Genomic DNA, 18150 nt, shown 5'->3' with positions numbered 1-18150 from the left:
CTGATATTTAAAATAAATTGTTGCAACTGAAATTGAGTTCACGTCCATGCATTATTCAATACATCTCTATCATAGAAATATCTCGGGTACAGCATTGTTTCACAATGAATTTGACCTTTACTTGACACAGGTCTCATCAACATACAAGCCATTTTCAATATCTTGTTCTTCAAAAACATGTAAATTAGTTCTTCATCTGCCAATGACATGCACGATTCATACATAACCCATTTATTTGCAGCCCTTCTCAGACTTCTGCAAAACTAAAATTTCTCTTGCCCTCAGAAAATTGCTCCCGGAATAGCTTTATCGATGAATATTAAACTCCATTGGCTGCACCTGCTAAAATGAGACTCCGGACCAGGACCGTCTCTCCCCTCCCTTACCGGCCGTAATGTACCCCGTAAAGGGTGTGGGATCTTCTGTGCAGTAGCATATCGTCATTTTTAAATTTTTTATTATGCTTTAAATTTTGGTATTTCATTTCGAGAAAGTCTTGAAAAAGGTTCGCGTCAAATAAATGTGGAGTTTACCATTCTTTGAAGGCTATAACAAATGGGATGTTTCTATGCAATTTACTTGCAGATGTAGGACTTTGATTTGCAGTGAGTTCGTTTAGGGCACGCATTTGTCCTGTTTCAAAATGACCTACATTACACGTCCTACACACATGTACTCCATGCTCTGATTGGTTAATCCGCTTCTCCAAGGTCCACTTTCGGAGTAGTCATTGGAGGGACCTCATGTGTTAGGTCTCATTAGGCCAAAGTAAGTAAATTCTTTGTTTTGCGTCCACTCAAAATCCTAAAAGGTACGCGGGTAAGCGGTTAAAAAACACACACAGAAAATTTAACACAAAATCTGTTTGCCTTTATTGGACAATTTTTCTCAAACAACATGAATACTCCTGTCACAGTGTGACACACTGTATGATCACTGTATGCATTTTCATGACAAATGGATCAAAATTAATAGTCATTCTTTGACTTTTGCTTTTCTTTTATTAGTTTTAGATTTCTTTCTTGTGCATTCAAAGTGTCCACATGTCAATACCATCGCACAGCAATTTGACAGCCTCATCAAATTACTTAAATATGGACAGTATGAGGAATGGGTACACTATAACAGTATACAGTAGCAGTCTTTTGTCCTCAAGTTCTTGTACGTTTCTTTCAAGTTTCTCGTAATGTTTATGCTGATGGGTGTCTGTTTTGAAAGAAAACACCAAACAGATTGGGTAACTTGTAGCCTCTGCATTCAATTTTAGAAAGATGGGGCATCAGAGAGAACAAGACATTGGTGATATAATGACTAAAGTATTCCCTGTAGCTTCCTCGGGACCATCCGTAAAACCAGCACCTTTCCTTTCCATCAAATAAAAGAAATCATTTCGCAATTGTCAGTCTTCACAAAAATTTAGGTGGCCGCTAGCTTCACATCTATATTCCTTGCACTTTCAAAGTACCACACTCCAGATTGATTGAAAAGATGGAGTATCATCATGGCATAAATGGAAATATTCTACAGTGGGTCAAAGCTTGATTGACAAATACAAAAGAGCGAGTAATCATAAATGGAGCATCATCTGAATGGAGAATACGTCACAAGTGGTGTCCCACAGGGTTCGGTTCTTTGACCAGTACTCTTTCTAATCTACATCAATCATACTGGCGGTGAAAGTAGTTCTGAACTCAAAAATTTACCGACAATACCAAGACATATCACCCCTTGCAAAATTGTATTGATCCTGAAATTCTACAAGCTGGTTTGGACAAGCTACAAAAAATGAGTGAACATTGGCGGACGCATATTGGCGACAACAACCCCTTCAATATATTCTCAATGAACAACATTTCACTGGGGTGTACAACTGAAGAAAATGACTTGGGCGTCCTACTTCATTCTACCTTAAAACCTTCAAGCAAATGTGATAAGTTTGCAATAAAGCAAACAGAATGCTTGATCTCATCAAATGATCATTGTCGATCAAATCAAATAAATGTCATTCTTCGTCTTTACAAGCAACTTGTGAGACCACACTTGAATATGCAGTACAAGTTCGGTCACCATGGCTACAAAAGGACATAAAAATCTTAGCACGGCAAATAATACCTAAACTCCAACACTACAATTATCAAAATAGACTTAAACAGCTTGATTTAATTGAACTTGAACAAAGAAGAATTCGCGGCGACATGATTCAACTCTAGAAAGTTATCAAAGGCCATGACCACTGTAACCTTTCACTTGAGTTAGCAGCCGACTCGAGAACTCAAGGACACTGTCCCAAACTTCATAAACTGACCGTTCGACTTAACACAAGGAAGTTCTTTTTTCAGCAAGAGTTGTGAACATTTGAAATAAATTACCAGCCGATGTCATTAATGCAGAAAGTGTGACCTCCTTCAAGAGCAGCTACGACCGCCTGCTACAAGTTTGAACTTTCACAGAGGGATTCTAATATACTTTCCCTTACCCAAACTGAACAAAAAAGTACGTATAGGCCTTTCGTTTACAGGACTGATCACTTGTTTGTTTTTTGTTTCAAGTTAAAATGGACGAATGAACCAAATTTTTGGCAAACCTGAAAGACCGATAAACTAGGATAGGCTTCAACACTTTCCGATTTTTCCGTCTGCCATATTCTCTGAGTCGTGGTACCCAAGTCCAATCGGCCGACTGAAACTCTCTATTACTGTTCAAGTCCCGAATGCTCGCAATGGCCATGCCTTCAAGTTACCGTGCAAAGGTTTCCTGTTTTTAACTTCGATTATTTCCATGCTTTCATCCATTTTTTATCGTGATGGCAAAGCCACAACAGGCAAAGCCACAACAGACAGCGAGAACGTGAGGCCCCGGCGTGAGGCAGAGAGGATCGACAGGGGTAAATGTGTATAGAGTACTGTTTTACGTCACCGCACCGTCTATCAGTGAAATCTGACTGCCGTAAAGGAGTATTTCATCGCAAAGTTAAAAGCCACGACTTGTTTTTGCGACAAAATGGCGTCACCAAAGGCAAAATTTTGAAAGGAAAGTTTGTGTTTTTTTTCCGAAAAATCTCCATAAACCTAGGCGCGCGCGGACGCAAAACAAAGAATTTACTTACTTTGGCCTTATTATGTATTATTCAATTTACAGCTTCCTGATTGGTTAATGTGTAGTTCCGGTCCTCCAGTGTTCACTGCCTCAATATGCAATGTCCCATGTACTTTTGGATGATGCCTGCACTTGGTCGCAGCTCGATCCCAGTATGTGAAGAAAGGTACTCATGCCGAGTATTTGTCAAAATATCTAGTTAGATTTGACCTTGTTCGAGAGTTCCTTCACTATTCACGGCATTTTATGTGATACTGTGAATTATACATGAATTAAATATTGTCAGGAGAAATTTTGTCCTTTTCCCTGCAGGAGTTGGTTGAAATGAGCTACTGACGCCTGAAACTGTTACGTAATTTTTGTTACGTAATGCCTTGAAGCTCTATTGTTTCCTCTCGTCATTCACAGGCCTCACTGTTGTCGATGCGGCCAATGCCCCCGTCAAATCAAAATGAAAATGAAAAGCGTGTACTTTGTACGTAACCAACAATTGGAAAACAAAGAGCCAACATGCCTGTAATGCTATATTTGGTTCAAGTCGATGAATTTAAAAAAATAAAATCATTTATAATAGTTTCTCTTGTGTCTGTCCAATTTCGTACAAAACTATTCGGAATTTGGTAGCCCAGGCCATGTTTTTCCCAGCGATTGAATGCGCTACCTTTGAGTCTGCGCAGTATAGTGAGTTAGTTTCTGCCGGATTCCGGGTGAAGCTCCCCTGGATAGCGTTCACCCGACTCATCGCGTCCACTCCACTCACGCGCGCGTTTCACACGAAAGCAAAATACATATCGTTGCATTCACTCCTCTCAAACATTAACAAATCGCAGACTTGAACCGAGTCTACTTAATGCATAAAGGGACAGAGATAAGTAAAAACATGGATATTTAACGTATGAAGGTTTGTCGGGCATTTTTCGTTGTAACTTTCGGCCGATCCGTGAACATCACGAATAACGTATTACTTCAGCGGTAGCCAGGAAGCACGTGGGACATTGCATAATGAGGCAGTGAACACTGGAGGACCGGACCTACACATTAACCAATCAGGGAGCTGTAAAGTGAATAATACATAGTAATGAGACCTAACGCATGAGGTCCCACCAATCAGCGTAACGCAAATGGACCTTAAATTACCAGATGAACCAATCACTGATGTTGGTACATATGTCATGGACCTGACTTATGAAACAGGACTAGTAAAACGCTAACTAATGTGCAATAATTATCAGGTACTAACGAACGTATCCAATAGATAATCACAGTCATTGTCGAAACATCAATATAATTTTATGCATTTGTCAAATAGGGCCCTACACGGCTAGCATCGAACTATTTTTGAAAGACGGTCTCTTCTTCACCCACGACTGTAATATTTTGGTTATCTCTCATCGCGGTTCAGCATGGCTGTCTCCGTTCTCCCTTTACGTAAAAGCCTTTGTTCGTCATTGCGTAACACTGCATCGCTTCTAGTGAAACCCCGTGGAAGAAAAGCCGGGCTGAAACATCCTAGACCACGATACCGTATCCCAACTATTCTTACAAGTGATCGAACTCCACGATCTCCAAGGATAACTTCTAGACCAAGAGTACTTCGGCAGATTTCCGGACAAAATATTGCATACGGTGAGCCTACATCTATCGATACTCTTGTTACGCATCGTACGATTCAACCACCTGTTGAGAAACGAGTACCAGCGCCATTGAAAATTCCGATGTTGTCTTCATGTTTCCAAAAACTACAACTGAATGCTGCTCTTTGGAATGCACGTTCAATTTCCGGGAAAATAGGTGCCATTATTGCATCCTTGATCGAAGATAATTTAGACATTCTTGTCGTCACAGAAACTTGGCTGAAGAGTCAATCTGATCCAACACTCGCTGAATTTCATTCGTCAATCACTGGCTATAACGTATATCATCAGTCCCGCTCCGGACGTAGAGGTGGTGGTGTTGCTGTGATCGCTCGGTCAAATTTGCGTGCTGAAGAGAAACAACCGGGTTCATTCAGATCTTTTGAATCATTAGATGTTCTGTTGAAAGTTTCTAGTCAGTCTCTGCGTGTCATCACAATCTACCGTCCGCCTAAGTCACAGAAAAATGGTTCGACATTCAACGAATTTCTCACCGAGTTCTCTACGCTACTTGAGTCCGTCGTACCATCAGCTTGCCGCCTTGTCATTGCTGGTGACTTCAACCTTCACCTAGATGACACTGATGCACCAGATACAGTAAGATTTACCAATCTTTTGCACTCGATGGGATTGTACCAAACACATTCTCACGTCGACACACAACAAGGGTCATATCCTAGATCTGCTTATAACCCGAACGACAGATCAATTTCTTCATTCCGTTAATGTCACAAATTCGATGAACTCTGATCACAGTTTCATAAAGTTTGGTTTGGATGTACGACGCCCAGCAAACAAGAAGATTACGATTTCGTGTCGCAATCTCCGGACTATAAACCCTGATGAATTGCAAGAAAAAATCACCGCCAAGCTTTCGAACTATTCACGAGATAGCAACACTGAACACCTGTCAACATTCTACCATGCCGCAGTAATAGACGTATTGGACACTATTGCGCCTATTAAGCCGAGAATCGTTACCGACAAGGTAAGGGCACCATGGTTCTGTGAAGAGCTGTTGATGATGAGGAAAATTGTACGACGGCTGGAGACAAAATATTGTTCTACCAATCTTGAGATCGATCGTCAGATTTTTCTCACAAAGCGAAAAGAATATTTTCGTCGGTGTGATGAACTCAAGGCCGACTACCATCGCATTCGTATCCAAGAAGCAGACGACAAGGGACTCTTTAACATCATTGCCGAGTTATCCGACGCGAAGACAATCATCAGAAAAGTTCTACCAAGCCAATTCAAACCAGCGACACTTCCATCTGAATTCCTGGATTACTTTAACTCTAAGATTTTGCGACTTCGAGAAGGCCTACCAAGTCCCCACATTGATAATGACAACGTCTTACCATCACACACCCTACCATGTTTCAACCAGGTGACTACAGACCAGGTGAATAACATCATATTACAAGCATCTTCGAAATCCTGTGATCTGGATGTACTGCCTGTAAAATATATCAAGAAATTTGCAGATGCTCTATTGCCATTCATGACACATCTTTTCAATTCGTCACTGTCATCGGGTTCCGTCCCTAGTCACTTCAAGTCCGCTATCATCCGACCATTGCTGAAAAAAACAGACCTCAACCCAAATATCCTTAAGAACTATCGACCCGTATCAAATTTGTCTTTCTTATCGAAAGTACTTGAGCGGATTGTTGCTGCCCAGCTGAATACTCATCTCAGAAAGTACTGTCTGTTTACCAAGTTCCAAAGCGCGTATCGCGCCCATCACAGTACAGAGACGGCCCTTATGCGTGTACACAACGACATCATGCTCGCCCTTAACGACAAGAAAGACGTCGTCCTTGTTATGCTGGACTTATCGGCTGCGTTCGACACAGTTGACCATGAAGTCCTTCTACATAGACTTCAATTTCGTTTTGGTATCACCGGCACAGCACTATCGTGGTTCAGATCATACCTCAACAATCGCACTCAGTGTGTCAAAGTTGGATCTGCAACATCATCCAGTACACATATGAAAAGTGGCGTTCCTCAGGGCTCTGTTTTGGGTCCCATTCTTTTCACCCTCTATACGGCACCACTCGAAGATATCATTGTACAGCATGGTCTCAACCACATGTTATACGCAGATGATACACAAATTTATGTTGTTTGCAATAAACCAGATGAAGTCCAAGGGTCTATTGAAGTATGTGTTGATGACATTCGCGCCTGGATGAAATCAAATATGTTAATTCTTAATGATGACAAGACGGAGGTTGTTCAATTTTCGTCCGGTCTGAGATCTGATGTAGTGAAACTGCCAAGCCTAAGGATTGGCGAGTTTGATATTGCTCCATCTGCTACCGTTCGTAATCTTGGCGTTACCCTTGATCAGTCTGGCTCTATGTGCGACCAAATTAGTCATATCTGCAGAAATGGTTTTTATGCTCTGTCTAGGATTGGCAAGATCCGTCAGCTGTTGGACAAGTCCACAACGGAAAAAATGGTTCACGCGTTTATCACCTCTCGTCTAGATTACTGCAACGGTCTTTTATACGGCATCAACAAGATTCAACTTCAACGCCTTCAATCACTTCAAAATGCTGCTGCCCGCCTTATTTCTCGAACCCGTAAATTCGACCATATCACACCTGTACTAATCGATCTACACTGGCTACCTGTTGAGGCACGCATCAAGTTTAAAATCATGCTGACTGTTTATAAAGTTATTCATCGTGTTGCACCACTATATTTGATTGACCTGATTGAGCTCTACACCCCTGCTAGAGATCTTAGATCTGCCGATTCTCTGCGATTAGTGCCACCTTATGGGAAATTTAATAAGTCTTATGGTCAGAAGGCTTTCTCTGTTTCTGCACCGTCTCTGTGGAATTCTCTGCCGGCCGAGATCCGCAATGCTACATCTGTTGACTGTTTTAAACGTAGTTTAAAGGCTTACCTTTTTAGCCAGTATTATTCATGCTAGGGATGATCAGTCATTTTTTATCTGGAACTGTTTTTTATTCGTTTCTGCGACTTTTTTTAAACATTTTTGCATTTTTTACAAATTTTGTGCTGACCTTTTCCACATGGTGAATTTTTAATGCCGTACGAGTCTTGTACGGCTCATTTTGCTTGCTTGCCTGCTTTTTAATGCGTTTTATTGAATTTTTACTTTTTTCATTTACTTTTGATTTTTGGACTTTTTCCACTTGTGACTCTTGTAATGGATTTTTGTTTTTGTCTTTTGTTTTGTTTGTTGTGTTAAAGGCACTGAGACGTATGTGTAGTGCATTTCTTCTAAGAATTAAATTATTATTATTATTATTATTAATTTCCTCCTGTTATCCCAGGAAATTCAAATAAACAACTTGCCTTGCGCAAGGACTAGCTCACTGCAAATCATTTCATCGAACATTCCTTCAATACCGCCACCTACAGGTCAACTTTTCGATGAAGAACCTCCACACGTTGGTAGACTTCGGCTGATAACGTGGGTTGACCCCATGTCAGCCTTCATGGAAGCGATTGGGGTTCGAGGGAGGGGCCTTTCTGTATTTGTCCAGTGTAGGTGGAACCTTGGGGGGATGTCCACCATCGGAAAGCAGTACTTCGGTCGGAGTTTTCTGATGTACAGCGAAGCCAAGTTCCTGAGACGCAATAACAAAGACCTAGATCTGTGCGGGCGCTCTTCAGCCATCGACCTCAAACTACCGGCGGAGCTCGAGGGCACGGGCGATCCTAAACGGTTGCATTTTCCCGTCTTCTCCACGATAATTCAAATAAATAAACTTGACTAAGCTTACGCACAATCATGTTATTGACTTTTACCGCAATACAGAGGCATTGCGTGTCAAAATATCAATGAAAAATCTCCACACGTTGGTAGTTTTTAATCCGATATAGGGCTACACTCTTTGAAGAAAACACTTAGCCATGAAGAAATCGGGCATCAAGTGAGTCTTTCCCAGAAATTAGTCGAGACCAAAACCAGCATGCCATAACATGCGTGAAACTGTTTTATATAAACGAAATTGTAAAGCTGATGACCCGAGCTGACCAAATGTCAACCCAAAGTGGATTCAGTTGGTTCTTTTTGTCCTTTTCCTACTTTTTCCGATAATTTCTTTTCTGTGATTAAGTCTATGTATGAAAATGTTAACTATTGTGTTAAATCTAACAATAGCCTCACTGATATGTTTGAATCTAAAGTAAGACTTAAACAGGGGTGTAATCTGAGCCCTACGTTATTTAACATTTACATAAATGACCTTCCAGGTACTTTTGGCTCCAGTGAGGACAGCCCCATTACATTAGATTCATTGCGCATCAACTGTCTTTCATATGCTGATGATCTGCTGTTGATTTCAGAAACTCAAGTAGGTTTGCAAAGTTGTCTTGATAAATTACACTCTTATTGTTTGAAGTGGAAGCTTTCTATTAGTACAAAGAAGTCAAAAGTCATGGTATTTAACAAAAGTAATCACTTACTGAAAGGTACATTACTTACCTATAATGGACTTGCCCTTGATGTTGTGAAAGAGTATTGTTATCTCGGTTTTGTTATAACTCCCAATGGCAAATTTAAAGCAAATTTTCACAATCTTAAGATGAAAGCTACTAAAGCTCTTTTTAGTCTTCGTAAAGGTATTTCTTATAATGGGAATTTTTCTGTGAAAGTTGCTTTAGATCTTTTTTTTTTGATCATTTGATTGTTCCCATTCTTACTTATGGTTGTGAAATTTGGGGGAATGAAATTAATGATAAGAGTAATTTCTTAAATGATGTTAGCTTTTCTTTCTACAGATATTTACTGGGACTTTCAAAACGTGCTCCCCAGGCAGGTATTATAGGTGAACTTGGTTGATATCGTATCAAAATTGCCATAGTCAAACGCATGTTAAAATATTGGCACAAGTTAGTTTTCAGTGATGACATTCTGTTACGTTCAGCGTATCTTTCTGCAAGATATCATTCAAAGTGGTTTGAGTTCATTCAAAACATACTAGATACTTATAGCGAGGGTAATATTTGGTCAGCTGTTTGTAACATTAACGCCACTATTAAAATTGTCCAGAATAACTTACGCAAGCATTATCAAGTTTCTTGGTACAGTGATTTACTCAATGATAATAAGTCTCTTGGGAAGGGAAATAATAAGCTCAGAACGTACAGAGAATTTAAAACTAAGTTTGGTTTAGAGAATTACTTACTGGATATTAAGAACTTACGCTGTAGAAAATTGGTCACAAAACTTTATATTTCTGATCACTGTTTACAAATCGAGTTGGGCAGAAGGTCAAAACCAAGAATTCCGCCTGAATCCAGATTTTGTAAGTTTTGTAAGTCTTCCGTCGAGGATGAATTTCACTATTTAATGAAGTGTCAAAAATATAATAGTGATAGAGAAGTTCTCTTTTCTGCAATGAAGTTGTATTATCCTATATTTGATAGTTTAAATGAAAGAGATAAGTTTTTGTACATTTTAACTTCAGATGATACGCTGTCTCTCATGAAATATATTACAAACACTATGTTTCCCCCAGCAGCTGCAGGTAAAGACATAGACAACAATGTTTTATGCAATGTTTAGTTTTGTTCTTGCTATACTGCACTTTCCGAAGTGTATTGTTATGCAATAAAGTGATTAAAGTGATTAAAGTGATTAATGATATCGGGAACCTTTCTGGAGATTTGTTCCCTGTCCTGCCGAGTGTTTCAGTTAACAACGAAGATAGCAATACTTCAGTTCGAGTTTTCCAACCTGCACCATGCTTGTGTAGCTTGACTTTAAATTTGAGATGTGAAAGATTTGTGAGAAAACAGGTTTTATACTCCGGAGGGAGTGTAAAGCGAGGTGACGACGGGCGAGCGTATATAACGAATTTGGGATAATTGGATCTTCATATTTTTTAAATTTGTCAAAAGTGTTAGGTTCCCTCATAGACTCTCGAGAAACTCGAGAGTCTATGGTTCTCTATAGCTGAATGTTGCAATATTAAAATTCACTCATAAAAGCAAGTGTGTAAAAAATAGTGGATGAGGTTACATTTGCAGGTTAAATCGACACTACTTCACCATCGAGTTATCCTGAATTAGTTCCAATCGTGTTCGTGCAAAATGTCTAGAACTTTGGTAGAATTTAATCTTGGTGAAAAACTAACAGGGCTACACTTTTTATGAACCGGACATCAGCTCATCTTTTCCCGAAATCAGTCGAGAGCAAAACCAGCATGCCATGATATGCTTGAAAGTGTTCAAGCAAAATTGTAAAGCTGATGGCCAGAGTGGACCAAACGTCAGCCCAATGTGAAGTCAACTGCAGTCTGTCCTTTTCGTACTTATTCCAATGTCAGTGGAACCTTTCTTGAGATTCGTCTACCGTCATGCCAGGTGCTTTCGTTAACCACGAAGATAGTCCGTACGTGGGGAAAACAGTATTTCAGTTGGAGTACCCCAATCTTCAGCACTGCTTGTTTAGCTTTAGCAAAAATAAGGATGTACGAGCGGTACGCGCGCGTGGAATTTGTCACTTCCCATAGGATTACAATTGAAATTTGCTGGAAAATCAATGTCTACTATTGTCATTTTCATGAAAATTTGCACAAAGCTCAGTCTAGAGAAACAAATAATAGTGATCAAATAAAATGATATGGTCACCGCACTAACTTTTGAGATAAACAGCATTGAATTATTTCGTCCATAGAAAATGCATTGGTGAAAAAATGCTGACTCAGAATGGCAAAATTCATGGTCATGTATCTCAAAAACGAGCGCGGAGACCCCTATATTTTATCACACATTTTGATAATACTTACAAAGGAGAATCCAAGAATCGACAATTTAGAGAAATGACATTACTTTTAATTTTACCGATCGTACATCCTTAAGATACGAAACATTCGTGGAAAACAGGTTTTATAAACAGGTTTTGAGACGGCCTCGCGTCAGAGATTTCTGCAAATAATACTGGTTAATATACAAGAACCACCCTCATTATAAGCATAGACAGTAAAAAACTAAGCCGACTGGATTGCTACAACTTGAGGGCGCACTTTTAATCAGATTTTATCGACGTATATTCCTCCGATTAACATTAGGCAAATCTTAGGCTGAATTACTCACTTATAGGCGCCAAGTAAATAGTTCATCGCTACTATCGCAGAGAGCGGAGAAATGTGCTGAAAGGTCTTTGTCAGCATACAATAGACGATATGCAAAAAACGTGTAGATGTCCCTTGGTATAAGTTCTGCACGGTTCTGATTTGTTTCAAAATTTTCTTAAACAAAAGGATAATTAATTGACTTGCCTCCCAACCTTTGAAATAACTGAAACAACGTTTGGCGCGCCTTTCGCTCTGCGAAATAATGTACGTTTGGCGCAGTCGTAAGTTTGATGACCCGGGGTCACCTAAGATTATCAACATTTTTACACTCACATGCTTTTGGTAAGACTACTAGTGATATTTTGATGAGAAATTCCTAATTATTGGTAATATAAATCGTAAGTGTCTTCCTTGTGGTACCTTACCCTGTAAAACCTTCGGGATTTCCGACCCTCCCCCTCAACCCCCCTCCCCTCCCACCGACGAAAGGCAATATGACCTCGATATTCGCAATTTAAGGTAGAGGCTTTAATTTATTCACATTTGTATCACAAATAGCTTTTCTCAGCTGAAAAACAAGTTTTCATTGACGACGATAATGCGAAAGAAAAGTGCTGCCAGAGACCTACAGCCACCGGTCACCCTGTTTGCGGAGTTTAATCTCTAAGGTCAAACATTTTCAAGTTGGGAAAATCATGGCCTGCTTTCGTCGATATTGAGTGAGAAGAGTGACCGCCTCAGGCTGGCCTCAAAGTTTTCCGCAATGGACAATTGAGGATTTACCGCCAGAAAATGTCGTATCTATACTGAACTTCGAGAATTGATAATTAAATGATACACAAAAGCGATAATATGCGGTATGCGGTGGTCGTCACACCCCACGAGCGTACTGTGTACCCTCTAAAGACTCACCACTTTTATTTACACAATTCCCCCTTACAACGCATTGTCTAAAGGCAACAGACTAAACAGGATCTGTAAAACTGCATTTACAAGATTTAGAGAATATACATGTACACATAAAACATACTTGTGTGGACATCGTGGAGTTTCGACCGAGACTGAAGACAAAAGACCTTTACACCAATATATACGCATTCAACACCTGGTGACACAAGCGTCAATCAAAGGAATTCTCTTATGTAACGAATAGATAGTAATTATATGCTAATCTTCGAAACGCATATAATTATTCAATCTATACTGAACTTCGAGAATTGATAATTAAATGATACACAAAAGCGATAATATGCGGTATGCGGTGGTCGTCACACCCCACGAGAGTGAAAAAGCTAGGCTAGTAGTTATGCTGCATTGCACGGGTACGAAATATCTCCATCGATGAACTACTAATCGTCTATCTGGACTCAATGAATAAAAAATATGACGCAATAAATAGAGGCCGAAGACGAGGAGACTGTAACAGCTAAAGACTTGTAAACAGGTTGAAAAAATACTGAGAGTGAAATACAAAGCAACATACTCAAAACAGGAAGTATGAAAAAGCCTAAATGCACATAGCCGCTCAGGAAAAACCACAGATAAAACCTACATGGAAAATAGGAAAAAACCTCTGGAAACCTGAACCCGATTGCATGCTAGATGTGCCAATGGGTCGGGATTTCTTATTATCGAAACAAACAAGAACTGATTGAAAATAAATACAGAAACGAAGTGAAAAACAACTGGTTCAAATAAACAGAATTGCACAGAGTTAGTGGCACTGCTGGACTTATGGCAAAACTACAAATTAATATTTATAAACAAATGTGAACCGCCGAAAATCTGTTAATCTTGCAGCTATTGGCTGACAACGACTCATACCTAGACAATTTTCGACATTTCTATAAACTGCAGAAAAATTAATTATTGTATTCTGACATTTACTCTCATTAATTCCATGTTGAGCAAGTCGACGATATCATGCAACTGTCCTTGGAGCTAGTGGATATCCATCCGCCGTATATGGCTAAGCACCTGTCTCTCACACTGTTATCAGCTGCACCTTGCCCTGGAAAGCGTCTTTTAGAAACGTCGGCTTGGCCAAGATGCGTCTGCAGCCCTCAAATGTAGATTCAAGAGGATGAACCAAACGATGTACCGTACAATAGACTGTTCCGGATAAAGTATGGAACCCTCTGATGTCGTTATAGACCACCATTTTCAATGATACTGCCAGTCTTGGCGATGGACTGCAATGTGGAGATCGGTTCGGCAGGGAATACAGCATCCTTAGTCATGCTCGTTGAATACCAATTTATCAAGTGGAGCCCTCCATTTCTGTACTTTGATACTGTGAACCTGCTTTCCATATTGACATCACATCTGGAAGGGTTTATGTAGATTACATAAGGCTGGGCCATCGAACTCTGTTCTTCATTGCTCCATCTGGAAAAAAAAAATAATAACGCAAAAAACGGCAAACTAGAAGATCCATCAGCAAAAGTCACGAATGTGATGTCAATAGACTACATGCAAGAACAAAACTATTTTTGCAAATAAACCACACCAGGTTTGCAAGCTAATATCCCGAAATCTGTCACCAAGGTATGCTGCCTCGCATCATTAAGTCATGAATTGCCTCAATGGAGGAGATCGCTGGCGAAAGCCATAATAACATATGATATTAACAAGCCCTGAAAAAAGAACATGACCGAAAATTCATTCACTCATCACGAATAGCCTCAATGGATGACATAATCGGCGAAAGTAATATTGACAGTCTCTTTCTCATATTACTTTCAATTGAAATGTACGATGGGCCGAGGCCTTGTATTGAAATAAATAAAATCTGAAATCTGAAATAATCGACGAAAGCAATTATTGACAGGCCCAGGAAATGGGTATGACCGACGAAAAGTCATTCACTCCAGAATAGTCTCAATGAAAGACATAATTGGCGAAAACCATAAACAACTGGCCATGAAAATGGGCATGACAGAAAAGTCATTCACTCTCGAAAGAGTCTAGATAACATTAATGTAAATGCAATATCAAATTATATTCCAACAGCACTGCACAAATGGCAAACATCAAAACATGAAAGTCAGCAATCAAAAAACAGACTAGAAGATGTGGCCTGGAAGATAATTACAACTCTACAACACTATAAAGCCAAATTACCATTGTAGAAAACTAGCCTCTAACCATGGAGCGACCGAAAGGTTGACACTGTCACCAGCATATTGAAAGTAAGACAATCTAAAATGGAAGGTGATGGTTCGTAAAAATCGTCGGGCACTGGCTGTGTGCTTCTTTGTGTGATGTACAAGACACTTAGGGTAGCAAAGAGACCTTTCACAAAATCTGCAAACCGCTTAAAATTGCAAACGGACATTCCAGAACAAACAACATGGTCTTATCGGAGATAATTAAGATGATGGATAGCTGACAATACAGGCTTGAACGGAGGACATGACAAGTTGTTTTCGTTCGTGCAATTTTGACATTAAGCATCTACGGCTTCTGCGCCAGGATTCCCACACGCCGAAACCAAGCGAAAAATAAAGTACGACAGTAAATAACGAAAATATTAACAGCAACGCTCCAGAGAAGCAATTTTAACTGATTATCGAAAAACCAACGTACCAGAATGTGATGCAGAAATGAGAGCAGGGAGCCTAAAAAAGGGCAGCGCTTATAATTTACGAAAAGTCGAACTTTGCTTGACACCCCATAAAACTGAGAACACGCAAAAAAATACAGAGAAAAAGCAAAGCAAAACAAAACAAAACTGGTGACTCTACCCAGAGCAACTGGCAATGAAAAAGAAAATCAACATTTGTGCGCAAGTTCACGTACCGAACATCTACCAAGTGTTAAAAGATCTGCGAAAACGAAATTGATGACGCCGATTTCCTTTGAGGAATAGAAAATACCATGCTTGGCGTAACATAATGAAACTTAATAAACATTCACCAACCAACCTGCTTGGAGTAAATCATTCCGTTGAATCAGACGCCAACGTTAGCGGAAACCAAGGATTCATGGTCAGAAAAACCATCATCTAAGACACAGATTGTGGACTGTCTCAACAGACGATTTAAGCATACAACATGACAGTGGACGCAAACGTAATGTTTGACCAATGCTTACAACTTCGGAGAAACAATAACAAGCTGTGCTGACAGTAAAGCAAACTGAATAAATTAAATATAAAATAATTGTACTAAGCTTATTCATCAAAAACCCAAGCAAATCCTACAAATTCATACACAACAAATCCCGAGCAAATCCCACAATTTTACAATGCAAATCCCAAGAAATTCCCTCAAATATTTACAGTAAAAATCTCATAAAGTTACAATGCTTGTAAAAACGTCAACGTGGTGATAATGGAACTCCCAATCACATGTAACAAAGAAGAGTTATCGCTCAACATTTGAGTTAGTCCTGTGATCTTCACAACGGAAATCTTTCTTTTCTGAATATTTATTGATATGCCCCGAGGTCCGCTAAACCAATCTTACCTTTTTTTTTTCCCCTCTGCAATAGAGCCCATACAGAAAGGAGGAGACGAATGCTGGGATATGCAACGGTTTTCAAGCAATATTGCAAAATACCCCTGTTCACAAAACATATGCTTCCTGCATGAAAAGCAATTACTTCAAGAAATAGGTGGAGGAGAATGGAGATGGCATGGGAGAATGAATGAAAGGCAAGCTGAAGCTAAATGACAAATACCTTTAACATATGGCAGACAATTTTGGCTTTTTAAAATTTCAATGACCAACGCAAAGTGCCCACTACAGACATGCCTTAAAACTGCTTCACTCAGGTCTACTAGGACAATGACGAGAGTCAAAGATAAAAGTTTTGATACTACACAGGATTAGATGGATGAGTAGCGAGTTGATTGGGCAGAAAGTTTGATGCACTGGTCGTTGCCTGCTTAGAAGAGATTGGAAAAGTCTATCTGTTCTGCAAATACCACCGTCCGCAACGAAACCGTGAGTCGATCCAAAGGTGGAAGCTGAAGTACTAGACGAAATATGGTCGCAGGTTGCCCGGTAAAGGTTGCCAGAAACTTTTTGACAGTCACAGAATCTGACGTTTTTGAAACAAGCTGCTCATGAGAAAAATCTATTGGAATGGGACTTAGTTTCATCTTCTTAATTTTCTGTTCTCCTCTCCTCCGGAGCGTTGCATTCATTTCTCGACATCGGTTTCATACGCTAATTCGCCAGAAATCTATTCGTAGACGGTCCCCAAGCCGAATTCGCTCGTCTGCTAATTTAGATAATGTCATGCGATAAGTAACGAGACAAATACCTTACTTCAGGGACTTCTTTGCTTTTTTGTGTGCCCCTTTGGAGACTGCATACAAAGAGACTTCCAGGTGATCAAATACTCTCCCTTCGTGCTCAAACTGCTGTCTGTTGCATGGTTTAAGGAACTTCGTAACTGTCAGTACACCCTTCTTGGCAGCGTAAAATGGTTTCTGAATTGTTCTAACTGGTCGTCCTCTTGAATTGTGCGAGGTAGCTTCAACTGTCGAGATGGGGCAATAATTGCAAGTAATGATGCTACGCCAGGTGGCGTTGAAGTTAGCTCCTTAGTATCTCTGCAGTGTTGACTGTTGTGTGGACATCGTGGAGTTTCGACCGAGACTGAAGACAAAAGACCTTTACACCAATATATACGCATTCAACACCTGGTGACACAAGCGTCAATCAAAGGAATTCTCTTATGTAACGAATAGATAGTAATTATATGCTAATCTTCGAAACGCATATAATTATTCACTCTTTCAATGAAGCTGAGTCTAGTAGTCGGCCGTGTGAGGGCGTTCTTTGGTGCCCAACAAAAAAGTCCGTAGGAGCGCACAAAGTTCCTAAATTGGCCGAATTTCCCCATTTTCCCCTTGAAATTCAAATGCATAAACTTGACTTGCAGATTTAGGTTATATTCAAGCGTATAATTGACCTTTTTCATCAGACAGATGACTTCTAGGCCACTTTTTAGATTAAAAGCCTCCACACCTAAGCAAACTTTACTCTAACAAAAAACTTTGACTATTTCTGCCAGAAGACATTAAGCTATGACACAATCGAGCATCGGCTAACTTTTTTCCCTAAATTATTCAAACCCGAAAAACAGCAAAGTATGACATGCATAAAACTCTATTACTCGGTTGAACTTGGGAGGTTGGTTAACCTGGGTGACCTGAGGTCAATCCAAATTGCAGACAATTGTTTTGTTTCGTTGTCTTCTTTTCGTAGCCTTCTAAACTCAGGGGCGTAAGAAGCAATTCTTTATTTGGGGAGGGGGCAAGCGTTAACTATTTTCTGGTAAGTGATTTACGATAAACAATTAAAATGAATAAATTAAATAAATAATTCTAATAGGTA

The 18150-nt window shown here is 39.7% G+C and overlaps 2 protein-coding genes and 1 long non-coding RNA gene across 5 annotated transcripts in view; 1 reads left to right on the top strand and 2 right to left on the bottom strand.

Moving 5' to 3' along the window:
• Positions 1 to 4296, bottom strand: part of LOC139133949 (interleukin 17-like protein) — a 68138-nt gene extending 63842 nt beyond the window's left edge. For all 3 annotated transcript variants that reach the window (XR_011552682.1, XR_011552683.1, XM_070700771.1), the window contains exon 1: positions 3107 to 4296. The gene's annotated coding sequence lies outside the window, so the exon portion shown is untranslated. The remainder of the gene's footprint in view (positions 1 to 3106) is intronic.
• Positions 4297 to 4499: 203 nt separating this feature from the next.
• On the top strand, positions 4500 to 8494 carry LOC139133721 (uncharacterized). The gene is made up of 3 exons (XM_070700485.1): positions 4500 to 5327; positions 5872 to 7636; positions 8136 to 8494. Exons 1-3 carry the CDS (start codon positions 4500 to 4502, stop codon positions 8492 to 8494), a joined length of 2952 nt encoding a protein of 983 aa, XP_070556586.1.
• A 4159-nt stretch (positions 8495 to 12653) lies between these two features.
• Positions 12654 to 17736, bottom strand: LOC139133935 (uncharacterized). The gene is made up of 2 exons (XR_011552679.1): positions 17072 to 17736; positions 12654 to 14188 (listed from the first exon to the last, which is right to left on the bottom strand). It is a non-coding gene; the product is annotated as an uncharacterized lncRNA (long non-coding RNA).
• Between the last annotated feature and the right edge of the window lie 414 nt (positions 17737 to 18150).

The sequence above is a fragment of the Ptychodera flava genome, chromosome 5 (assembly GCF_041260155.1).
Source record: "Ptychodera flava strain L36383 chromosome 5, AS_Pfla_20210202, whole genome shotgun sequence".
Taxonomy (NCBI): Eukaryota; Metazoa; Hemichordata; class Enteropneusta; family Ptychoderidae; genus Ptychodera; species Ptychodera flava.
The sequence above is the reverse complement of the archived record's forward strand: the minus strand, read 5'-3'. Positions and strand labels throughout refer to the sequence as shown.

Bases quoted from the DNA above. Each gene is read 5' to 3' on its own strand.
- LOC139133721 (XM_070700485.1), top strand. From the start codon at position 4,500: ATGGCTGTCTCCGTTCTCCCTTTACGTAAAAGCCTTTGTTCGTCATTG. The intron at 5,328-5,871 runs GTAAGATTTACC...GATGAACTCAAG, and splicing joins ACACTGATGCACCAGATACA to GCCGACTACCATCGCATTCG. The intron at 7,637-8,135 runs GTAGTTTAAAGG...CGCCACCTACAG, and splicing joins ATCTGTTGACTGTTTTAAAC to GTCAACTTTTCGATGAAGAA.